The 25,469-nt window shown below is 36.8% G+C and overlaps 3 protein-coding genes across 9 annotated transcripts; all 3 read left to right on the forward strand.

The window, feature by feature from the left end:
• The first annotated feature begins 1,712 nt into the window (after window positions 1-1,712).
• LOC101253322 (putative GTP diphosphokinase RSH1, chloroplastic) lies at window positions 1,713-10,979 on the forward strand. 5 transcript variants are annotated; one of them, XM_069289153.1, is made up of 17 exons: window positions 1,713-2,129; window positions 2,822-3,015; window positions 4,551-4,715; window positions 5,176-5,241; window positions 5,419-5,511; window positions 5,591-5,722; window positions 5,848-5,946; window positions 6,021-6,098; window positions 6,179-6,250; window positions 6,734-6,841; window positions 7,034-7,131; window positions 8,951-9,011; window positions 9,104-9,166; window positions 9,647-9,703; window positions 9,791-9,892; window positions 10,225-10,383; window positions 10,485-10,979. In XM_069289153.1, the coding sequence occupies exons 1-17, from the start codon at window positions 2,105-2,107 to the stop codon at window positions 10,551-10,553; spliced, it is 1,641 nt and encodes a 546-aa protein (XP_069145254.1). In that variant the 5' UTR covers window positions 1,713-2,104; the 3' UTR covers window positions 10,554-10,979. The 5 variants fall into 5 exon arrangements, with proteins under 5 accessions (XP_069145254.1, XP_069145253.1, XP_069145255.1 ...); XM_069289152.1 differs by having other exon boundaries at window positions 1,714-2,129; window positions 5,407-5,511; XM_069289154.1 differs by having other exon boundaries at window positions 1,714-2,129; window positions 5,407-5,511; window positions 10,225-10,390; window positions 10,485-10,625.
• A 639-nt stretch (window positions 10,980-11,618) lies between these two features.
• Window positions 11,619-18,052, forward strand: SUS4 (sucrose synthase). Its single transcript, NM_001331183.1, is given in 16 exon segments — window positions 11,619-11,766; window positions 12,520-12,649; window positions 12,731-12,863; window positions 12,934-13,085; window positions 13,153-13,348; window positions 13,526-13,644; window positions 13,742-13,958; window positions 14,441-14,536; window positions 14,620-14,793; window positions 15,105-15,221; window positions 15,320-15,486; window positions 16,243-16,467; window positions 16,748-17,069; window positions 17,167-17,411; window positions 17,478-17,616; window positions 17,707-18,052. Coding segments are annotated over 15 exon segments (2,439 nt in total). The 5' UTR covers window positions 11,619-11,766; window positions 12,520-12,551; the 3' UTR covers window positions 17,746-18,052.
• Window positions 18,053-18,190: 138 nt separating this feature from the next.
• LOC101252724 (uncharacterized) lies at window positions 18,191-20,938 on the forward strand. Of its 3 annotated transcripts, none has more exons than XM_069289164.1 (6): window positions 18,191-18,426; window positions 19,416-19,489; window positions 19,738-19,914; window positions 19,995-20,093; window positions 20,207-20,449; window positions 20,523-20,938. In XM_069289164.1, the coding sequence occupies exons 2-6, from the start codon at window positions 19,427-19,429 to the stop codon at window positions 20,856-20,858; spliced, it is 918 nt and encodes a 305-aa protein (XP_069145265.1). In that variant the 5' UTR covers window positions 18,191-18,426; window positions 19,416-19,426; the 3' UTR covers window positions 20,859-20,938. The 3 variants fall into 3 exon arrangements, with proteins under 3 accessions (XP_069145265.1, XP_010326959.2, XP_019071164.1); XM_010328657.4 differs by having other exon boundaries at window positions 18,197-18,426; window positions 19,370-19,489; XM_019215619.3 differs by having other exon boundaries at window positions 18,198-18,426; window positions 19,370-19,489; window positions 20,288-20,449.
• Window positions 20,939-25,469: the final 4,531 nt, after the last annotated feature.

Here is a 25,469-nt window from a genome sequence, read left to right on the forward strand (position 1 = left end):
AATGTTACTCCTCTTGCTCTAATGTGTATCATTTGGAAGAGAGACATATATAAGATATCTTTTAAAGGGGTGAAGATGAGCTTTCCTCAATAGGGAAGTAGCCTTTGATCCCATATTTTCTTTTATAGAGGATTGGGTGTGTCTTTTGGAGAGAACCAAATTTTGTAGGTTTCTCCTTTTTCTTATACCTATTGCATACGACCATGTTGGTCTTGCTAGTATCAATGAAATCTTCTACTTGATCAAAAAAGAACATAGTGAAATTTAAAATGAACTTCCCTACTTGTTTGGGACTGAGGAGTAGTTGTTGATGTATACTTGTGCGATGAGTCCTCCTGTTATAATTGGTCAGGTTATAGGTAATAATCATTTCCCTTGATATCAGAAAGGGACAAAAGCATCGGTTCCTGCCAAGGCTGAAGTGCAGAAAGCAATACAAACTCTAGAGGTCCCTACATTGTCTTTGGATAAAATGAAAGAGGAAACTGACAATTTTGGATCAAAAGCATTAGTTGGTGAAGGATCTCATGGAAGAGTATACTATACTAATCTAAACAATGATAAAGTCGTGGTTGTGAAAAAGCTTGACTTCCTGAGCCAGGTAGTCATATTGTCTTAATGTAATTTTTCCTCTTAACGTCTCTATGGTTTCAAGATTGAAGCATGAAAATCTGGTGGAGTTGCTTAGATACTGTGTGGAAGGGAACCTTCGTGTAGTAGCGTATGAGTTTGCAACATCATTTACTAGGTTGTCACGAGTAGATTCACAAAATTTGGGGTCAAAATCGAATTCGTAAGCCACAAATTGAAAATTTCAAAACCGAGACACTCAAAAACTGAGAGAAGTATGACTTTTTGTTTAGTGACCCCAGTGCAGGGATGACAATTGGGGTGAGGGGAGGGGTGAGTTTTTAAGCTATGCAGTGTGGACCTATGTTTGCTCCCCTGGAAAAATTTCTAGTTTGTTTCGGGCCTCGTTTGAACCCAAAAGGTTGTATGATATGAGCGTTCGATAGCTTTTTGGCTAAAAAATCTCTATTTCTCATATTGGGCTTTGTTTGAACTTGAAAAAATTCTACGTTTTTCGTCCGATCTAAAAATCGCAGGTGCATATATCACAAAAAATTTATAGTCTATTTTAGGGGTCGGTTGGTTGGGGGGTAGTTTTTCTTTTTCTTCAAAATAATTTTATTTTTTGTTTCTGAAAAAAATAGAAATTGATTTTTGTTATTGTTTCAAGCAAGTTATTATTAAGAAAGTTACAAACTTTAACGGCTCACATAACTTTTGCGAAAAAATACATAACACATATTTTAAATAATCGAGCTCATATCTTGCAAGTTCCATCGCGTTCTATTAAAAATACTAGTTAGAATTTAGAAAAAAAATACAAAAAACAATCTTATTTAGTAAAACAGTAGCAATAACTCCATTTAAATTTTAAAATAAGTTATTTCCTTTTTAATAATCTTGCCACAATCAAAACTCTGATCATGTTAAATAGAAATTAAAATTTCAAAATTCTTAAAATATTTCTGTCGGTTACATATTTTTTCCTCGCAGCATATATCTAAAGTAACATTAAACTCTCAACTAAATTCAGATCACACGCTATAAAATGCATTTGTTAAAAAAAAAAGGGAGAGAAAGAAAAAGGGTTTTAACTTAAAATATTGAGGTATAAATATCTTTATCAAACGTTTTCTTTTTTTAAAAAATAATCGTGTAATCTTAGGCTGAAATCTCCGCGACTGGAATATATCTCCCTCTCTCTAGATTATCTCCTTGCCATTTCGTTGGCTCTCTCTCTCTCTCACTCATTCGCTCGCTAGCTCCACCATTGGCTTATCCTTCTGCTCCCTGATTTCTCTGAATTCCACAATGTTTGCCTGACTGCAATCGCAGCAAGCAGCTCTGAATGCGAATCATCTTTTGATTACCTTTCACTCGCTGTGATTTTACTCTCCGGCCGAATATGTTTATGTATCTGCTGCATCTTTGTGTTTCCAAACGAGCCAGTTTTTGTTCCGGTTGGCTTGAATTTCCTTAAGTGCCTGCGTTTCAATTCTTCTTCTCTACTGTGTACCGATGCTTTTGAATAGACATGGCTTTTGCTACTTCAATGTCAGGTAATCACTGCGATTATGAATTTCATTTCATTGTGCTAAAATGGTGTGTTAATCAATTGATACATACACCTTAATAATGATTTAGTCGAGCTCAGGCTATTTAGGTTACCTAAAGTTTATTTCATTCTACTGCTAAATAATTTGTGTTGCAAGGACAAAATTAGAGGTTTACAGTAGCTGGAGGTTCACTAAATATACTAATATACTTCTGGAGCTAATACGAATGATGTGTGAACATTCACGTGTCAGTCAATTGATACATACGCCTTAATTGCAAAATAGTTGAGCTCGGGTTATTTAAGTTATGCAAGTATATTTCATTCCACTGCTATACAATTTGTGTTGCAAGGGAAAATTAGAGGTTTTTCGTCTCTGGAGGTTCACTAAAGCTACTTATAATTACTCGCAGAGCTAACATGAATGAAGTTGATCCATTTATTAGTTTCATTTTGTGTGAATGGTGTGTCAATCAATTGATATATACACCTTAATTGTGAATTAGTCAAGCTCAGGTTATTTAGTTATGTGAAGTCTATTCCATTTGTTTTCATTCCATTGCTAAATGATTTGTTTTGCAATGAAAAAATAGATTTTCTTTTTGTAACTGGAGGTTCGCTAAATATACTGAAATTGCTCGTCAGACATTGGAGTTTACGTGAATGATGTATGAATTTGTTAAAATTTCAATGCAGTTTCTATCGAATGTATGAATATATGTAAGTCTTGGAAAGGAGATGTGAGTGGAAGACTCGACTGTAGTGTGTTATCTTGTGCCTGGAAGGCGCCAAGGGCCTTGACTGGGTTCCTTGCCAGCACAACTCATCCTTCTCAGTGTTCCTCTACTCCTTTTGAGCGATATGGAAGAACAGATCGTCTCCGCCGATGTGTAAGTTTACTCACCTCCCAACTTACACCTGTCTGAAATTAATCTCATTGTGTGAAAGAAAATTTGAGTCCAAAAGGCTTTATTTTAGTGAGAGTTAATGGTCAAAAACACACTTAAACATTTTGAATGAGTTCCGTACCTCAACTATCCATTGTTCTCTTTGTCTACCTAAACTATTTGTCCCTTTGTATGAAATCACACCTCAACTCTTAGTTGGCCAAATATTTGTTCCCAATCGACAACATGTGTGTGTAGACCAACTCAACATCGAGGTTGGTTTTAATAAAAAGGAGTGATGGTTAGGGTATGAAACTATCGAATAGATGATTGTTTAGGTAGCTTCATATAACAATGGATATTTGAGGTATGAAACTCGCGAAGAAGTAATATCTTAGGTGTTCTTTTACCATTATCCCTTTAGCTTCAGATGCTTTGCTGCCTTGCACTTCAATAAAACTTGTCGGCCATTCACGTTTTGCCTGGGATAGTCACTTGTTTCTGGCGAGTCAGAGGATTGATTTGCTATGAATTGGTCTTTTTCTTTTTATGTTTGCTTTTGTTTATGGTTAAATTAATAGTCTTTGCTAGAGGAGTGTGTAGGAAATTTGGTGGTAACTGCAGCAGGTTTCATTCATTTATAAATAATCTTTTGCAAATTTAAATCCTTTATATTGCGTTACTTATCTGTGGAACATGTGGAGAAATCTGAGAATCCAATTCAGAACTTTAAGGCAACGGATGTAGTTGCAAAAGATTTATAGAGACTCACTTTAATGTCTTTGATACCCATTGTGGCATGTTTCTATATAGCTCAACAACCTTCCATATGTAACTCAATTTGGAGTTCACATGTAGACTTGAATTGGGACTTACAAATGTAAGATGAACTTCGTAAAGGTTGAGTTTGATATCATATAAAAGATTTTAAGCATCTAACTCGAAACCTTAAGGAGTCGTTTGGATTGTGCACTCATATATTCCTCGTGCGGCCTTTGGTTTTTTCTGTTTAAACCTAGCTAGGCTTGATGAATGAGGTAAGAAAAGGTAAAAAGAGAAGATTCTGTATCTTAAGAATTTCTTTTGTTGGTTAAAGTTTCAGTGGACCTTAATAGAGTGTTTTGTATGACAGAACTCATTTAATGTACCCCAACCAAATTGGAATTGAGATGTAATTGTGTGAAAGTTTCTGATATACAACATCTGCTCTTCTTCAACACTAATGCCTAACATAGCCTAGTGCTAAATGTCATAGAGATTCATAAAATGACACGTTAGAGAAATAGAAATGGGTATACTGTGCAAATACATGGATATGCCTTTGATTTTGGACCCTATATAGTTTGCCAAAACCCTTTTCTCGATAGCTGAGTTAATGAGTTTAAGCTTGATTCACGTAGACATGTATATTTTTCTTTGAGCACACATAATATATGTTTTTTTTGAGAAGTTATACATAAATGTTTATAGTGATTTTCTTGAGAAGCAATGTTATATCTATCACATTCTTTTATCTTACTAGTTTTTACTTGTGGCAGAGATGTTATACTTCTGATATGGATGAACGCTACCCTGTTGAAGTTCTGCGAGGAGTCCCTGGCTCAATGCTTCTACTATCTGCTTCTAGCAACTGGAAATTGTGTTGCTCTTCATCATTTTCTTCAGAGTCATTTGAAGAGATATCTCCTGAAAGTTTGTGGGAGGTTTGTGATCCTCTAGCTATAAATCATCTCTGATTCCTGGCATCATCGACAAAGCTTGGCTAAATATTTACTCTCCGTCATGATGAAAAGATCATGAATTGTGATAAATAGTTACTTTTGTTTGAAACTAGGATTTACCAGTTGTGAATAAGAAAAATTTTTCTGGAAGGAATCAATGGGAAATTTTAAACTGCTAAATGTTCTGACTAGAAGTAGAAAGCCCAATCCAGTCTCAGAACATGTAATTCACATTCTAATGTTGTTCTTTTCCCATACATAAAACTTTCATTTCTTTCAATGTTGAATCTAAAGCAGGTGCGGTCTTTAGTGTGCATTTCTTACTACATTAATTGAAGATACAGAACAACCTCTCACTTCTAAGTGCTTGAATTTTATGGTCATTGGCTAACAAGTGTATGCTATGTCAGTATCTTGCTAATGTCAGTTATCAGTTGTGCAGGATCTTAAACCTACTATTTCATATCTTTCTTGCAAGGAATTGGAATTGGTTAATAAGGCTTTGAATGTAAGTATATTCCCATATCATCAACATTCAACATAATTGATCTTCTCCTCGGCTTTGAATTCCTTTCTCCTTTTGTCTTTGCAAGATAAGCATCTGTTACCAAATACTTGGTATGCCATAATCTCTATCTAAATCACTATATTAAAAGAAACTCTTATCTACCAGTCATTATTACAGCTTGCTTTTGAGGCACATGATGGTCAAAAGCGTCGTAGTGGAGAGCCCTTCATTATTCACCCAATTGCAGTTGCACAGATCCTTGGACAGCTTGTACGTTGTGTGGAACTATTGTACTCTTTTGGCTAGGAAGGGATAAACTGACTTTGACTTTTCTTTTCTCTATTTTGAGGAATTGGATTGGGAGTCGGTTGCTGCTGGGCTATTACATGATACTGTAGAAGACACAGATGTAGTTACTTTTGAAAGAATAGAGAAGGAATTTGGTGCAACTGTTCGCCGTATTGTTGAAGGGGAGACTAAGGTAGTTTCTCAGAAGATATAGTTACTATAGAATCTTCTTCCATCTTTTTTTGTGTGTGTTGATTTGTTTATGTAGGTAACAAATTATAAAAACTTGATTTGATGTTAATGGGATTGATTTGCTAGGTATCCAAGCTGGGAAAGATCAAGTGCAAGGATGAAAGCCATGTACAGGATGTCAAAGCTGATGACCTTAGGCAAATGTTTCTTTCCATGACAGAGGAGGTAATGCCTCTAATAACTTGCACAAATTTTGTTACTTTCTTCACAATCCCTTACTTCAAATGTTTATGTTTCAGGTCCGTGTTATAATTGTCAAATTAGCTGATAGATTACATAACATGCGCACTCTTTCACATATGCCTCCACACAAGCAGGTATATAGATGGTATTTTTTCCTTTTTCTGCCTGTTTCTATCTAATCTCTAACAATCTTGCTGCTCTATGTCCCCTTCAGTCTGGAATAGCAACAGAGACGCTGCAGGTTTTTGCTCCTTTGGCAAAACTTCTCGGAATATACCAAATCAAGGTTTCTCCTTAGTCTTACTTGCTTTGACATGCCTAAGATATGTCCCAAACTGAAAATTCCTTTTCTTCTTCCTTCCTTCTCGTGATTGGTTGTGTGGCCTTTAGAACTGTATAGCTGTTAATGTATATGAAGGATCTCATTTTCTTAATCTTTTTGCTGGATCTGCTTAATGATAGTAATGCTTGTGCATATTATAAGTGCTATGTAATCAAGATCTGCGAAGAGACAGATAATGCAGCTCAAGTGATTTTCATTCTAGTCCTCAGTTTATAAATTTTTGCATCTGCCATCTAGTAGCCTCCTTTATCCTAGATGGAATGGAACTGTGTTTCTTTTGCCTGGTGAGAGAGTTGGGGCTGGGTGGGTCACTTCCTTTGGAAGTTAAAGACGCTTGACATTTTGGACTAACTGTTGCTTGTTTCATTATGTACGGTTACTTTTCTTCCAACAAATATTCTAAACATGTGACTTCTCATCATGCAGTCAGAGCTTGAAAACTTGGCATTTATGTATACAAATGCTCAAGACTATGCCAGGGTGCAGCGCAGAATTGCAGAACTTCATAAAGAACATGAAAAGGAACTCAAAGAGGTACCTATCCCTTACCCTTCTGAAATTTAATTACTTGAAAACCTCAGTAATCCCACCATCCATGCTGCGACATGCGACTTTTACTTATAAGCTGAGAAGTGAGAACATTATCTGTTATCACTGTGGTGTTTATGGAAACTCTTGTGTAGTTATCAGTTACCTCCTCCTAATTGCATGGGTTTCTTTCCCTAGGCAAAAAGAATATTGATGAAGAAAATAGAGGAGGACCAATTCCTAGAACTTGTGACTGTGATGACGGAAATTCAATCAATATGCAAGGAACCTTACAGGTTCTCAAATTCCTATTTCCTGCTACTAATTTCATATTTAGTTTGTTGTTTATTTCCATCTCTGGCATTCTTGCAATTTTCTTTCTCTTTCTAGATTCTCTTATTTGGAGTAGTACTTTTTTACTGGTGGGGGCTCCCAGCCTCAAAGGAAAGAGTGAAATTCTACTATCTGTCTGATCAGAAAAAGTTGCTCCATCATCAGGTTTACTATTAGCTGATAAATTGCTGATTAATGACAACCACTGGAATCTGGATCAGCATGTTTCTCTTCTGCCTTGAGGAGTGGTCCCTCTTTCCTTTTTTTTTTTTGATTTTGCAATTCCTCATAATGGTTGTGCATTTTGGAGTGGAAAGAGAAGAGAAAGTTATACAGTTAGCACTCCTGTTGGAATCTAGGGAATATCTAGTACTGGACCTACAAGTCATTTTCTCCAATTTCTTTCCAAATCTAATGAAGCAAAGTATGACACTTATCTGCAATATTATTCAGACCATATTGATCTTTTTCAATTTATTGGATCCTTTTCCGTGTTTAAAGTGTCTATGGTTGAACTGCATAGATGCTTATTCCAAACTTAGGCATGGCCTTTGGGCTTTGGGTGCTAGTTTGCATTTTACATAGCAAAGCTATTGAAGAAGTTTCCGGTTCTTCTGGTCTTAATTTTTTTTATTCATGCTAGAAATATGTCCCTGTTAGTAACATTTGTATAGGTAAGTATTTTGTTGTTGGAAAGATCCCATAGTTGTCCTCTTAGCTCGAAAGCAATTTTCACTTAGACACCTCAGGGCTTGTACCTATTGAGCAACCAAACTCAAACCAAATTATTCCTATTAAACCACTTTATACTACTACTAACAGAAACACAGTGTGTGAACTGCTGCACACACATTGACTTGCAACACTAACAAAGCATTTGGCTTTTGAGTCTGAGAAGAAGGGGTTTGAAGTAAATAAGGGGAAAAAAACTACGCTTTTTTCTCAAATGCATTTTCCTGGAACTCCCCCGCTGCCCACCGTGGTCGCTGGCAGTGATGGTTCTCTATGACTGACTTCTCTAGCTCCTTTTGAAACCATTTTCTCCATTCTAGAGTGATTGAGATGAGCTCAACAAACAAATGAATTAAGAGGTCTTAAAAAGTTGAGTCCATCAGTTCTTGAGGTGTAATAAAGCAAACTCTTGGAGTCGGAGCGGAGACAGAAGGCCCCTACTTACTACTTTCAGATGGATTCACTGACCCCCCACCCAAAAAAAAAAAACAAAAACCAACACACAGCCTCTGTCACCTGTCGTGGACCCACAATATTTATATATGGTGTCTTGTTCAAATTTGAGAAACCTTATATGGGAAACTCGAGGTGTCATTCAAATATGAGAAACTAAAGTTTATATTGGAAATTCAAGAATTATCTTGAGCACAACCCTTAAAATGCTGGGTGGGTTACCTATATTTGGGTTCATTTTTGACACCCCTATTCTAGTATTAACTGGATAATTATGTGAAAAGGTTCAGGAAAAATCAAAGGAAAAAAAAAAACAAGAGTCGGTGACTGGGAGAGAGCCTACTGCCTAGGGTGGATATGGTGGTGACTGGAGATTATGCTGTTTCACGCGCTCTATTGTAGTGAAATTTAAGCTCTATTTCATGTCAGTGAGTTGTGTCTAATAGATACAATTTGGTTTGAATTCAGGTAGGTACAAGCCCCAATTGAGGTGTCTAAATGGAAATTGCTTGCAAGTTTAGAGAGCCTTATATATGTTCTGCCTTATTATTGTCATGGTGAATATTGTCTCATCAGCTTTGGTGATTTTATCTGCAGCATCTACAAAGCAGTACTCAAATCTAAGAGTTCAATAAAAGAAGTAAACCAAATTGCACAGGTCTTCTTTTGTGATAAGCCTGATAAATATGATAGAAAATGTTGCTTTATGTCTACTGGTATGTGTTGACTTTTATATATTTGGAATGCCAGCTTCGAATTATTATAAAACCAAAGCCTTGTGTCGGAGTTAGGCCCCTTTGCAGTGCACAGCAGGTAATGTGTTATGACAATGCCGATACAACTTTCTTTTGAAGTTGAATACTTTATTTGGTTTCCCGAAACTTCTAAGGTTGTCTTTTTTTTATTGGTAGAACTTGTAAGGTTGTTTATGACGTATATTATTCAAAGTTCTAGTGGATTTCAATTTCGAAACCTTTGACCAAAACAGCGGGAAGTGTACAACTTGTATTTCCTAACATTAAAGAGAAAAAAGGGCGGTGGGGGTGATGGTGGTATGGCATTTTGTTTGTGGAAACAGAGTTCATTAGATGTCACTTTGTGATCATGCATTTTGGTTTGAAATAAGATCGCTCAATAATGTGTTGTAAATCATATACAAATTGTACCTAAGTTTTATTCCTTTGGAAATTGAGCAGAAAGAATTACTAGTATAAATTAATAAATCAATACTGATTTTTGCACTTCTTTCTGTATACAGTATAGAGGTATCTCTGACATGTCTTTTCTGTATAGATATGCTATCATCTGCTTGGACTAGTACATGGAATCTGGACACCTATCCCTCGTGCTGTAAGTATTGGATAATGTATCTGCATCCCTTTCCTCTGTCATATGCTAATGGACTTTTGTCGCTCTATCTGTAACATTTTGCCACAGATGAAAGACTACATTGCCACTCCAAAGCCTAACGGCTATCAAAGTCTTCATACAACGGTGATTCCATTTCTTTATGAGAGCATGTTTCGTTTAGAGGTTCAGGTACACTCACAGCACCCCCAAAACTAAGGAATAATAAATATATCAGTTACTCCCTCTATTCCAATATGTATGTCCCACCTATTTAATTATGTACCAAAATGTTTGACAGCATTCTATCTCTACAAAATTTCAATTTCAAGAATCCAAATACATTGCACTCTTCAAATTTGAACTCTCTTTTGATGTTCCCAATCAAACTAATGTTTCAGTCATTATTGTAATATTTTACTTTCTGATTTTATGAATTTGCCTCTGGTTCATTGACAAGTCAGCACTTATTTGTTTCTGATTATTGTCGAGCAACTTGATTATACTTGCATAATGTTTGGCAGATTAGAACTGAAGAGATGGACCTCATAGCTGAGAGAGGCATTGCTGCACACTACAGTGGGAAAGGTTTTGTAAATGGTTTAGTTGGGCATGTTATAACCAATGATAAAAATTCTGGAGGGAAAATAGTCTGCCTTAACAATGCCAATATTGCTCTCAGGGTATAAAGTATATTGTTTTGCTAAACTGTCTAGTGCCTTAATAGCTGTGTGTGCTTCGTTTATAACTATTATTATGGGATAAAGTTCCTTTTCTGATGTAGATTGGCTGGCTGAATGCAATTAGGGAGTGGCAAGAAGAGTTCGTTGGAAACATGAGTTCGCAGGCTTGAATCTTGCATAGTCTAGCTCTATGCTGATCTGCTTGGACAAATCTTGCGCTCCACGCATGTTGGTTCGAAAAGGCAAATGTGGATTTCTTCAAATTCAAACGATGCCCAAAATGAGAAGTAGAGATTTTAAATCAAAAAGCTATCGAACAATCATATCACACAACTTTTTCAGTTCAAATGAGGCTCCGAAACAAAAAAAATAGGAATTTTCCAAAGGGGCAAATGTAGGCCCACGCCACATAGCTTGAAACTCATCCCACCCATTGTCATCCCCATGCATTAGTGTCACTAAATAAAAACGCATACTTAATTTTTCGAGTCTCAGCTCTGAAAATTTTAAATTGTAGTTTACTGATTCGATTTTGACTCTAAATTTTGTGAGTCTACTCGTGATAACCTAGTGAATGATATTTATTACTTCTAGAAGACCAACATCACTTTTTTATAGTTTCATGTCATAAAAATAAATTCAAACTTATCTCAAATTTTAGTGTTTCCATTTTTTTAACCCATCGTGCCAAGTGATGCACGCGTTGGAGGAACTACACCTGTGTTTGGTCTCTACATCGACGCTACAAGGATTGAGGGTACGGTGACAAATGGTTGGATTGATTCAGATTTTGATGGATTGAATATGAGTTGACCAAAAATGGTTTGGATTACAATCCACACAAATAAAATATGACAAATATGGATTTGATCAAATATGATTTGGATAAAATAGTTTCAACTTACCCCTTCCCCTCGGGCACCCCCTCTCCCCAGCCCTTCTCCCGACCTTCCACCAACCGACCCCTAAAAAACTTACCCACTCCTCGGGCACCCCTCCCGGCCTCCCCCCAATCTTCCACCAACCTACCCCTAATTTTTTTTGTTTTCTAAAAAAAATAAAAAGAATCTGTTTTTCAAAAAGAGAAAAAGATTTAGCCCCTTCCTCCGTGCACCCTCAACCCCCAATCTTCCACCAACCTATCCCAAAATATTTTTGTTTTTTAAAAACAAAAAAACTATTTCATTTCACTTATACGAGCTGAATATAGATTCTCATGTTAACCCATTTTGTCCATATTTATATGAATTTAAAGAAGTTGAAAACCATATTAACTCTTTTTTAAAAAAAAAAAGAAATTCATTTAATATGAGAAAACTTATTTCATTTGAGCTTGAAATTTTTTTATTGCCCGAAATCGACCGTTTTGGAATCCGTTGAATGGTAATTACTATATATTGTTCACCATGTTATTATTATTTTCTTTTTTAGAACTTTTAGCGGACAAACACAAATCTAATATAGTTACTTACAGCTGCCTAAAGTTATACTGTGATTTAGGCTACTGGTGTTTTCCCTCCCCAATAAATTGTCATCCAAGAATAGTGAACTATAATATATGATAAGTACATATTATGTGGTATATAGTAAGATTATTTTATTTTTAATTAGATTTTAAATTTAAATAATGAATATAAAAAAAATGTTATTAGAAGCGTTTGATCGAAAGAAATTTTCTCATGAATGACCAAAACATCAGATTGACATGGGATGAAATAATTCTACAGTCCATTTCTGGAGGGAGATAAGAAGTAGGTTTATTTTATTCATTTAATAAATAAGTTGATCGAAAATGGCACGTGTAGAAAAAAATAATGGACATTTGGCAGAGCTTAAACAATCACATTATTATAATTGTTATTATATTATAGGCCGAAAGTTTGGAATGGACAGATGTCAGGTTTAACAACAGTTGAGCTGCGACCACGACAGCACAATGAATTTATTCAAACCACGATGATATAACAGACCAGAAGGGAAGAAAATATATAAAATAATTAGAGATAATAATTTCTACACAATTTTAGTTCTATAAAAAAAAACTTATTATAAATAATAATAATTAGACATATTCATGGGTCACTTTCTATATTATATTATATTAAAAAGAATTTATTAAGAAGGTGGTGTATTCAGTATTCTATCTATTTTGTTGTTGTAATTGGAAAATGTCGAATCCAAAGTTGTCAAGAATACCTAGTATGAGAGAGAGAGTTGAGGATACTCTCTCTGCTCACCGTAATCAGCTAGTGGCTCTCCTATCCAGGTAGGTACTAATTTGGAGATTTTTCTTTTTTGATAAATTAGTTGAGAAAATTTGGAGATTTATTTAAAAAAAAAAAAAAAGATATGTGGCGCAGGGGAAGGGGATATTGCAGCCTCATCATTTAATTGATGAGCTGAATAATGCTGTATGTGATGACACTGCTTGTGAAAAGCTGAAAGAAGGCCCCTTTTGTGAAATCTTGAAATCTACTCAGGTTGTTTCATTTGATTTTCTGTTCAGAATTTAAACATCGAAATTCGTTTACCTGACATCAAAATATATAGGAAGCCATTGTGCTCCCACCATTTGTTGCTATAGCAGTTCGTCCAAGGCCAGGTGTTTGGGAATATGTTCGTGTGAACGTATATGATCTGAGTGTTGAACAATTGACGGTTCCTGAATATCTCCGTTTCAAAGAAGAACTTGTCGATGGAGAGTAAGTGTTGTATTGCAAATATGTTACATAGGAAACTTGCACAAGTTTACCTTGGTTTCAACTGTAGGGATCATAATCATCTTTTTGTGCTTGAGCTGGATTTTGAGCCATTTAATGCATCAGTTCCTCGTCCCTCACGCTCTTCATCCATTGGAAATGGAGTACAATTCCTCAATCGTCATTTGTCCTCAAATATGTTTCGCAGCAACGAATCCCTCGACCCATTACTTGATTTCCTTAGAGGACACAATCATAAAGGGAATGTAAGTACCCTGACCGGTTTTTCCTAATTCTGCTTATCCCTGATTGTCTCGGTACGTGCAACCATTATCCGCTATTCTACTTGTATTGCTGGACACCATTACTTTATTGTTTTTCCCACTTGTTCATCTAACTGTTCAACTACTTCTATTTGTAAGATGGATTCTCTATCTACGCAGGTCTTGATGTTGAATGAACGTATACAGCGAATCTCCAGGCTGGAGTCGTCTCTTAATAAGGCAGATGATTATCTCTCAAAGCTACCACCAGATACACCCTATACTGACTTTGAATATGCGTGAGTTTGTACATATTTGTTTTGTCTTCTTACAAGTGTAAGAAAATTAAAGATATATAGGAGCTGAAATCTTGTTCATGGAACCATGTGGATGCAGATTGCAGGAAATGGGCTTTGAGAAAGGTTGGGGTGATACTGCAAATCGTGTTTTGGAGACTATGCATCTGCTTTCTGACATTCTTCAGGCTCCTGATCCCTCAACCTTAGAGACTTTTCTTGGTAGATTACCAATGGTGTTTAATGTTGTCATATTATCTCCTCATGGATACTTTGGTCAAGCAAATGTCTTGGGTTTGCCGGACACTGGTGGACAGGTAATAACAAGGTGAAAGGGGTCTTGTATTATGTAAACTCGTTTGCATACAACTCCAATTTTTTTTCAGCATATTCCCTTTAAACAGTTATCTATCATCTACTTCATCTTCCCCACAAACATTGTCACCTAGCTTTTCCTACAATCTGAAGAACTGGAGGAAAAAAAAAAGAATTATCTTATCTTCTATTTAGTATTAACGGAGAAGACTTATCTTTGTTGGAAATTCTGATTCTTACATTTGGTTTATTTCCTCTTCTTGCAAATTATACTGCTGAATCATCCTGAGATATGCCAGTTTACTTTGGATGTAAAGGTTAATACGGGACCACTCAGTTCTTTCTTGCAGTAGACTTGAGCAGGCACACTCTATTGCAGTTGATATATTTCGTATAATCTTGCAGAAGCTAGAGCAGTGTTGTAATGTTACTGAAGTTTCATCCATGGTTTCCTTGAATTTGTTCTCCTTTTGGTGATTCACAGGTTGTCTATATACTGGATCAAGTGCGTGCTTTGGAGGCCGAAATGCTTCTTAGAATAAAGCAACAAGGACTCAACTTCAAGCCTAGAATCCTTGTTGTGAGTACATGTATGTTATGCAAACTCTAATTTGGTTTCTGGGATTGTATTTGACATAAATATGCTTTCTTTGATTGCAAAAGGTCACCCGACTGATACCTGATGCTAAAGGAACCACGTGCAACCAGCGGTTGGAGAGAATTAGTGGAACTGAATACTCGCATATTTTACGTGTCCCTTTTAGGACAGAAAATGGAATCCTTCATAAATGGATATCTAGGTTTGATGTATGGCCTTACCTGGAGAAGTTTACTGAGGTAACCTCTTTGTCTTTTGGAAATCACCGTTTGTTGCTGATGTTTGTTCAGTGTGCTAAAGCGAACGATGGCAACTAGTACAAATTGTGCGAACTTGAAGCCAACTGTTGTGTTTGCCAACATGTTGATAAATGGATAACTTTTGGTCATCATTTACATTTTTTGGTTTAACATACTGGATAACACACTTCTCGTGTCTTCCTGCGTATATATATTGGAAAATGACAATACTCGCCCTTCTATAATTTTTTAGGACCTTTCTGTGTACGGTAAATTTCCCAGCTGACATTTCCAAGTCAATTCTTGACCAGGACGTGGCAGGTGAAATGTCTGCTGAGCTCCAGGGAGTGCCTGATCTGATTATTGGCAACTACAGTGATGGAAATTTAGTTGCCTCCCTGTTAGCATATAAAATGGGCATCACACAGGTAGGAAAGACGTGATTATTTACCTGGCTAGCACAATGTCTTGAGGCTGTGTATCTGCAATACTAATTTAATACTTTGCTGCCACCTTTATTTCCCAGTGTACCATTGCTCATGCTTTGGAGAAAACAAAGTATCCTGATTCTGACATCTATTGGAAAAAGTTTGAGGAGAAATATCATTTTTCATGTCAGTTTACTGCTGACCTACTGTCAATGAATCATTCAGATTTCATAATCACTAGTACCTATCAAGAGATTGCAGGAACGTAAGTCATCTTAATTTGGCCCTGATTTTTTATTGAGTCCATTTTTAATTCAATAGCATGATTTGAGGAACTGTGATTGGTAACCTTGTCATATCTGTGAATTGTTCCACAATTTTATTTGTTATTGAAGAAACGATTTGAGCTTGTAATCAGATATAATTTGTCATGTTTGAGCTAGAACTTGTTTCATTATCTGTCGAGAGGATGATACTGTAACTATATTTTGTGTGTGGCAATTTACATTTCATCCGTCTATTTTTTATATATGTTTGGGCTTTTCTTCCTGCTGATCATGTTTACATGGCTGAAACTCAAAAAAGATATATGAACGCCTAGTTGATATTGTTGGATGCTTAAGAATCAGTAGATGTTTTGCTCCATGAATGACTAATGTTAATAAATAACAAGTGATATATATAGATGTGAATCATCTTGTAAGCAAGCGAAAAATGAACAGAAAAATGTAACATCCTCAATGGATTGTTCTGACTTGTAAAAAATTGTATCTAGAAATTGTTTCAGCTTGTAACCATATGTATGATGTTCCATACGGATGTGAACATTGATGTGCCATCGATCATGATCTGGATACTGAATCCTATATTGTAAACAATTTGGCTTGGCCATAATATTGTCTTTATAGTTCACGCAGATTGCTTAATTACACCACTATGTTTTACACGTTTAATATTCATGCGGCATAATGATGTTAAACATTAGATGGCTTGCTTGGAATCTGATAGCGGCTTGTTTCAGGAAGAATACTGTTGGTCAGTACGAGAGTCATACTGCTTTCACTCTCCCAGGCCTATATCGTGTTGTCCATGGCATTGATGTCTTCGATCCCAAATTCAATATAGTGTCTCCTGGAGCTGACATGACAATTTACTTCCCATATTTTGACAAGGAAAAGAGACTGACATCTTTGCATCCCTCGATTGAGAAGTTGTTATTTGATCCTGAGCAGAATGAAGTGCATATGTAAGTGGCCATTCATGCAAACTAATAATTTGGAATATATATATAATGATTTGTATAAAATGAACCCAACACCGCTACATTAGAAAAGGAGGGCCTGATATGATTATCCACAAATGAACTCCTTATATTTGCTCACACTGCCCTGGATATTGAAAGAGAGGAAGTACCACATATAATATTGTATTGATTTTTTGCTCTTTGCTTCTGATGGGCAGTTTTTTGTGATCAGTAAATTGACCATTGATTGATGTCATTACCTTTTTTTCTTTTTTAATTACAGAGGCAGCCTGAATGATCAATCAAAACCGATAATTTTTTCGATGGCAAGGCTTGACCGGGTAAAGAACATTACCGGATTAGTTGAGTGCTATGCTAAAAATGCCACACTCAGGGAACTGGCTAACCTTGTTGTAGTAGCTGGATACAACGATGTAAAGAAATCCAATGATAGAGAAGAAATAGCAGAAATTGAGAAGATGCATGCTCTTATGAAGGAACATAACTTGGATGGTCAATTCAGATGGATATCAGCCCAAATGAACCGGGCACGTAATGGTGAGCTCTATCGCTATATAGCTGACAAGAGAGGTATATTTGTTCAGGTATGATGCTTGTATCGTATTGTTTCGATCATCTCCACTTTCATTCTCCTAGAGGTAGGTGGTTATCATGAAAAATATATACATATCTTCCTTTTAGCCTGCGTATTATGAAGCGTTTGGACTGACGGTGGTTGAAGCTATGACTTGTGGTCTTCCAACATTTGCAACTTGTCATGGTGGACCTATGGAGATCATTCAGGACGGTGTATCCGGGTACCATATAGATCCTTATCATCCCAATAAAGCTGCTGAGCTCATGGTAGAATTCTTCCAACGATGCGAACAAAATCCTACTCACTGGGAAAATATATCTGCATCTGGCCTACAAAGGATTCTCGACAGGTTTGTAGTTGTATATATTTGAATGGAAGCATTGCTCACTTTCTAATATTCAAACCATATTTAAAGGTATACATGGAAAATTTACTCGGAGAGGCTGATGACTTTGGCTGGTGTATATGGTTTCTGGAAGCTTGTTTCAAAACTCGAGAGGCGTGAAACTAGACGATACCTCGAGATGTTCTACATTCTCAAGTTCCGTGAGTTGGTGAGGTCCTTTTCAGCTCATATTCAATCAAAATAGAAATGCAGTTCAAGTGGTATATATACGCCGCTTAAACATGTCTCCTTTTTCCAGGTAAAATCTGTTCCTCTAGCAGTTGATGAGAAGCAGTGAGGATTTTGCAAAGGAATAAATAACGTGGAGCATACCACTCTATCTATGATAATTTTTTTTTTGTTCTTCTTGTTTGTTGTGTAGTTAAACTAATTAAGTGCACTGAGTTTCTAATAGATCTCAAATAGCTAAACGTTACTATCTCCTATTTTAATAGCGCTATACTTTAATTTGTCAAATACAAATCAGTGATCCAATATGCTGAATTTATTTAGAATTGAAAAAGGATGTCATCTTCATCTTGATAGTCTTAAACAGGCAAGCACGGTTGATTTTCTATCTTAACTATATAACCATTCTTTAATTAAAAAAATTATTATTAATGTCCCAAAACCGATGGAAAAAATCAATAAGAACGCAATAATTACAATTGAGATAATATAATATCTATTTAATTTGACTAGTGTAATACAATTAAAACAAACATGATCGATTAACAAGAATTTTCAACTAGATGTCCGTATGAACGTTGGTTTTCATTTCTGTATAGCATTCATTTAGTTGCTGAAAAGTCGGAGCCTTCTTGAAGCAAACATATGCTAGGTTTTATTTTTCTTCACATATATATAACAATAATAAAGTATGTCACTATTATCCAATTTTACGACAATTTCTGCCAAACGGTTTCATCACAATAATTGTCTTCTTCTTGCTTATGGATTTTCTTCTCTCTTTCAAATGGTAATGTATTGTTTTTTCATTCCAACAAATGTATCTTAGAAATTTTGACATTTCAGATCATATTCAATACTTTATTGCTTATTCCTCTCCTTCATTTTGCAAAACTTGTGATTCTTCCTTTTCTTTTCATGTTCTCGTTCGATCATAAAAAGCATTTAACGATATGATTTATATTTGTCACAACCAAAATGTTTCCATCTTTGTGATGCATGTAAAAGCAATTATTTTTGAATTCCTTCGGCAAAGAGTATGATCAGGTCATTATTTTATTGACCTATGATAAAAGTAGGTTGTTCATTCATTTATAACTTTAGTCTGTCTGCTCTTTTTAGTCGATCAAAAGTAAAGTGAAATTAATATATTTGTTTATTTAGATTGGCAATAAGAATGACTTGCTTCATATTCTAAATTTTGTTACATAACTGAAAACATGCTATTTCTTTTTCTTTATTAGTTAATGTTTTTGGTAGAAGCGAAAATTTTCGTAGATAGAAATGTCAAGAATTAAATTCATCATCAAGCAAAAACTTTTAACAATATTATTGATATCATAATGGACACCTTTTTTATGTGATTCAACTAAATATATTTTAAACACTAACACAAAATAAGATTTATTCCATTTACTTCCTGGTACATTGAATTTTATATTATATCGTTACTTATTACGCATTATTATTAAAAGATATAAATTATATTCCATTCTGCTAATTATTTATTTTGAATGTTCAAATTGGCGCACATTTTAGTTTTTACTTATATTAAAACATAACCGTCATTTTCCATTTTAATCATTTTCAGACAGTCAGCCTGACTTTTTTGTTTGTACGTAGATTAAGTGGTCATAATGGTTTTATTCTCTTTTTATTGAAATAATATATATATTTTTTTATATATCATCCAAAATCATTGTGCTACCTCTAATTGTTATGCTATTGTGCAGTACTTTTGTTGATTTGCTTATTTCCGTCTTTTCTCCCTTTATCAAGACTCATTAAATATGTCATTCAAAAAGTCGCAAGGAGTTGACTTGTCTCTGTCATCTACAGAGCAACAAACTAAGGTTCACACTCTATTTTTTTTCCTATTCGAATCATTTATTTTTATTACTATTATTATATGCCTCATTTCATAATAATTAAGGAACTAGAGTTTGATGTACTTTGAGAAAGTTGAAATACTAAGCTTTTATGTTTGACTAGTAACAATAGAATAGAAAAGAAATATAAAGTAGTGTTTTTGTAGCTTGATATATATGCATGCATGTGTTTAAAATGTAATCGTAATTCATTTCTTTGTGATATTCGTCAGATCAATGAGGTGCGAAAATTAATTGGTCCTGCTCTTAACAAATTTCCAACAATGTGTTCGGATGCATCAATTCTAAGATTTCTGAGAGCACGAAATTGGCATACAAAAAGGTCAGCCAAAATGCTCAAAGAAGCATTAATATGGAGATTAGAAAACAAACCAAACATGATCCGTTGGGTACGTAATTAATATACAAAACAATTAATGAATTATATACTCCATGTTAATTTTTATGTCTTATCATATAAAAATAATAGGATGATATTGCTAAACAAGCAGAACCTGGAAAAGTTTACAAAGCCAACTATTTTGACAAGTATGGAAGGACTGTGCTTGTCATGAAGCCTGGAATACCGGTACGTATGTATCTATAATATATATAGGAAGAAATACATAGTATTTTTATTTAATTTGTTGATGATGATGATATATATATATATATATATATCTCCTATTCAATTGAATTCAGAATCCTTACTCCGTAGAGATGCAAATGAGATATCTAATTTATTGCATGGAGAATTCTATATTGGATCTAAAATCTGGTCAGGAGCAAATGGTTTGGTTGATCGATTTTGAAGGATGGAACATGTCTAGCATATCAGTAAAGGTGACTAGGGAAACAGCACGTCTTCTGCAAGATTGTTATCCAGAGAGGCTAGGTCTTGCAATCCTTTATAATCCACCAAAAGTTTTTGAGTCCTTCTGGATTGTAAGTAGCTAAAAGAAATAATTACGTTAATTTTAATTTAAATTTTTCACATGATGAATTCTTTACATTGTAGTTGGTAAAACCATTCCTTGAGAAGAGGACATACAAGAAAGTGAAGTTTGTGTATCCAAATGATGTAGATACTCAAAAAGTTATGGAAGATTTGTTTGATATGGAGAAGCTTGAATCATGTTTTGGAGGAAAATGGACACATGATTTTGATTATGTCACTTACTCTAATCGCATGAGAGAGGGGGATAAGATGATGACTGATTTTGTTATTTCTGGTGCTCCTTTGCCCTCTGACCAATTCCAATTGTCTACGGATGAAACAACATCCAATTTCAAAACTTCACACGACACCAGTGAAAATCATCCAAATATTGATGACATAAAACAAACCGACTAAACAATCTTCATACATTCATTATCTACTTGTTGTAATTTTTGTACACACACATTATATGAATCTCAATTTTATTTAATTCATCTTCTTTTTTTTTCCCTTTAATTCTATCAAAAAAAATATTCAGATGATCCTAAAATAAAATATGCAAAACACTCATATATATATATATATATATATATATATATATATATATATATATATATATATATATATGCGCGTGTGTGATTCATTTGTCAACTTTTCATTTACAAAGTCACGTAAACTACTATTGTATTTCGTCTTTTGAAAGAATTGTTTTAAGGTTTATTTTCAGTATTTATTTGACATAGTTTATTTGGTAAATTCTAGTTTCAAATGAAGTTTCAATAAATGTAACGTTGAAGGGGTTTTTGTGAAAAATTTGAAATTCAAACGGGCATAAAACGTGCATCCGATATACGATCGAGACGATTTCTATTCCAACTTGATTTTTTTTTTATATCTACACGAAAAAGAACCACACACTACCATATGATTTATAGTTTTACGTTTATCGATTTTTTAACCATATATATCGCAAAATTATAAGGAATAAATGAAAGTTAAATCAGATAAATGGAATGAGTTTACACATAGATCTCAAAATAATAAGCAACTTTTAAAAAAGAATCGCCTCCAAATGATACTCGAACAAAAAGTTACAGCCATTTGAAGTTTCAACAACTGTAATGTTAAAGGGGTAGTTGTGAAAATTTGAACTTCAAACTGAACGGACGTCCACAAAAAAAATTGGCATTTTTGACGTCGGAATCCGGATCACCCAAAAAATGGTTTCTATAGCACACGAAAATCGTCGAAATGAGGGGTATGCTCGCTTGGGGGCTCGTTTGACCTTCAAAATGGGTCAGACGGGCCGTGAGGGCCAACCGGATGCATAGACAAGGTCTTGACGGACGTCCACAAAAAAATTTGGCATTTTTTGTATTTTTTATTTCCCGATCATTGGAAGCAATCTTCACAGGCACAAGGATCTCCTCACAGCAACCTCCACTACGATAGAAACTGACAATGACGTTGGAATCCGGATCACCCAAAAATGGTTTGCTATAGCACACGAAAATCGTCGAAATGAGGGGTATTCTCGCTTCGGGGCTCGTTTGAACTTCAAAATGAGTCGGACGGGCCGTGAGGGCAAACCGGATGCATATAAAATGTCTCTACGGATGTCCACAAAAAATTTGGCATTTTTGACGTCGGAACACGAAAATAATCGAAAGGAGGGGTATGCTCGCTTCGGGGCTCGTTTGACCTTCCAAATGGGTCGGAAAAGCCGTGATGGCCAACCGTATGCATAGACAAGGTCTTGATGGACGTCCACGAAAAAATTAGGCATTTTTGACATCGGAATCCGGATCACCAAAAAAATGGTGTGCTATAGTACACGAAAATCGTCGAAATGAGGCGTATGCTCGCTTCGGGGCTCGTTTGACCTTCCAAATGGGTCGGACAAGCCGTAATGGCCAACCGTATGCATAGACAAGGTCTTGACGGACGTCAACGAAAAAATTTGGCATTTTTGACGTCGAAATCCGGATCACCCAAAAAATGGTGTGCTATAGCACAAGAAAATCATCGAAATGAGGGGTATGCTCGCTTCGGGGCACGTTTGACCTTCCAAATGGGTCGGACAAGCCGTGATGGCCAACCGTATGCATATACAAGTTCTTGACAGACGTCCACGAAAAAATTTGGCATTTTTAACGTCGGAATCCGGATCACCCAAAAAATGGTGTGCTATAGCACACGAAAATAGTCAAAATGAGGGGTATGCTCGCTTCGGGGCTCGTTTGACCTTCCAAATGGGTCGGACAAGCCGTGATGGCCAACCGTATGCATAGACAAGGTCTTGACGGACGTCCACGAAAAAATTTGGCATTTTTGACGTCGGAATCCGGATCACCCAAAAAATGGTGTGCTATAGCACACGAAAATCGTCGAAATGAGGGGTATGCTCGCTTCGGGGCTCGTTTGACCTTCCAAATGGGTCGGACAAGACGTGATGGCCAACCGTATGCATAGACAAGGTCTTGAAGGACGTCCACGAAAAAATTTGGCATTTTTGATGTCGGAATCGGGATCACCCAAAAAATGGTGTGTTATAGCACACGCAAATCGTCGAAATGAGGGGTATGCTCGCTTCGGGGCTCGTTTGACCTTCCAAATGGGTCGGAAAAGCCGTGATGGACAACCGTATGCATTGAAAAGTTCTTGACGGACATCCACGAAAATATTTGGACTTTTTGACGTCGGAATCCGGATCACCCAAAAAATGGTGTTCTATAGCACACGAAAATCGTCGAAATGAGGGGTATGCTCGCTTCGGGGCTCGTTTGACCTTCCAAATGGGTCGAACAAGCCGTGATGGCAAACCGTATGCATAAACAAGGTCTTGACGGACGTCCACGACAAAATTTGGCATTTTTGACGTCGGAAGCCGGATCACCCAAAAAATGATGTGCTATAGCACACGAAAATCGTCAAAATGAGGGGTATGCTCGCTTCGGGGCTCGTTTGACCTTTCAAATGGGTCGTACAAGACGTGATGGCAAACCTTATGCATAGAAAAGGTCTTGACGGACGTCCACGAAAAAATTTGGCATTTTTGACGTCGAAATCCGGATCACCCAAAAAATGGTGTGCTATAGCACACGAAAATCGTCGAAATGAGGCGTATGCTCGCTTCAGGGCTCGTTTGACCCTCCAAATGGGTCGGACAAGCCGTGATGGCCAACCGTATGCATAGACAAGGTCTTGACGGACGTCCACAAAAAAATTTGGCATTTTTGACGTCGGAATCCGGATCACCCAAAAAAGGTGTGCAATAGCACACGAAAATCGTCGAAATGAGGCGTATGCTCGCTTCAGGGCTCGTTTGACCCTCCAAATGGGTTGGACAAGCCGTGATGGCCAACCGTATGCATAGACAAGGTCTTGACGGACGTCTACGAAAAAATTTGGCATTTTTGACGTCGGAATCCGGATCACCCAAAAAATGATGTGCAAATAGCACACGAAAATCGTCAAAATGAGGCGTATGCTCGCTTCAGGGCTCGTTTGACCCTCCAAATGGGTCGGACAAGCCGTGATGGCCAACCGTATGCATAGACAAGGTCTTGACGGACGTCCACGAAAAAATTTGGCATTTTTAACACGGAATCCGAATCACCCAAAAAATGGTGTGCTATAGCACACGAAAATCGTCGAAATGAGGCGTAGGCTCGCTTCGGGGCTCGTTTGACCCTCCAAATGGGTCGGACAAGCCGTGATGGGCAACCGTATGCATAGACAAGGTCTTGAAGGACGTCCACGAAAAAATTTGGCATTTTTGACGTCGGAATCCGGATCACCAGAAAAAATGGTGTGCTATAGCACACGAAAATCGTCGAAATGAGGCGTATGCTCGCTTCAGGGCTCGTTTGACCCTCCAAATGGGTCGGACAAGCCGTGATGGCCAACCGTATGCATAGACAAGGTCTTTACGGACGTCCACGAAAAAATTTGGCATTTTTGACGTCGGAATCAGGATCACCCAAAAAATGGTGTGCAAATAGCACACGAAAATCGTCGAAATGAGGCGTATGCTCGCTTCAGTGCTCGTTTGACCCTCCAAATGGGTCGGACAAGCCGTGATGGCCAACCGTATGCATAGACAAGGTCTTGACGGATGTCCACGAAAAAATTTGGCATTTTTGACGTCGGAATCCGGATCACCCAAAAAATGGTGTGCTATAGAACACGAAAATTGTCGAAATGAGGCGTATGCTTGCTTCGGGGCTCGTTTGACCCTCCAAATGGGTCGGACAAGCCGTGATGGGCAACCGTATGCATAGACTAGGTCTTGAAGGACGCCCACGAAAAAATTTGGCATTTTTGACGTCGGAATCCGGATCACCCAAAAAATGGTGTGCTATAGCACACGAAAATCGTAGAAATGAGGTGTATGCTCGCTTCGGGGCTCGTTTGACCCTCCAAATAGGTTGGACAAGCCGTGATGTCCAACCGTATGCATAGACAAGGTCTTGACGGACGTCCACGAAAAAATTTGGCATTTTTGACGCCGGAATCCGAATCACCCAAAAAATGGTGTGCAATAGCACACGAAAATCGTCGAAATGAGGCGTATGCTCGCTTTGGGGCTCGTTTGACCCTCCAAATGGGTCGGACAAGCCGTGATGGCAAACCGTATGCATAGACAAGGTCTTGAAGGACGTCCACGAAAAAATTTAGCATTTTTGACGTCGGAATCCGGATCACCCAAAAAATGGTGTGCTATAGCACACGAAAATCGTAGAAATGAGGTGTATGCTCGCTTCGGGGCTCGTTTGACCCTCCAAATGGGTCGGACAAGCCGTGATGGCGAACCGTATGCATAGACAAGGTCTTGAAGCACGTCCATGAAAAATTTAGCATTTTTGATGTCGAAATCCGGATCACCCAAAAAATGTTGTGCTATAGCACACGAAAATCGTCGAAATGAGGCGTATGCTCGCTTCGGGGCTCGTTTGACCCTCCAAATGGGTTGGACAAGCTGTGATGGCCAACCGTATGCATAGACAAGGTCTTGATGGACAT

Source organism: Solanum lycopersicum, chromosome 9 (genome assembly GCF_036512215.1).
Source record: "Solanum lycopersicum chromosome 9, SLM_r2.1".
NCBI classification, from domain to species: domain Eukaryota; kingdom Viridiplantae; phylum Streptophyta; class Magnoliopsida; order Solanales; family Solanaceae; genus Solanum; species Solanum lycopersicum.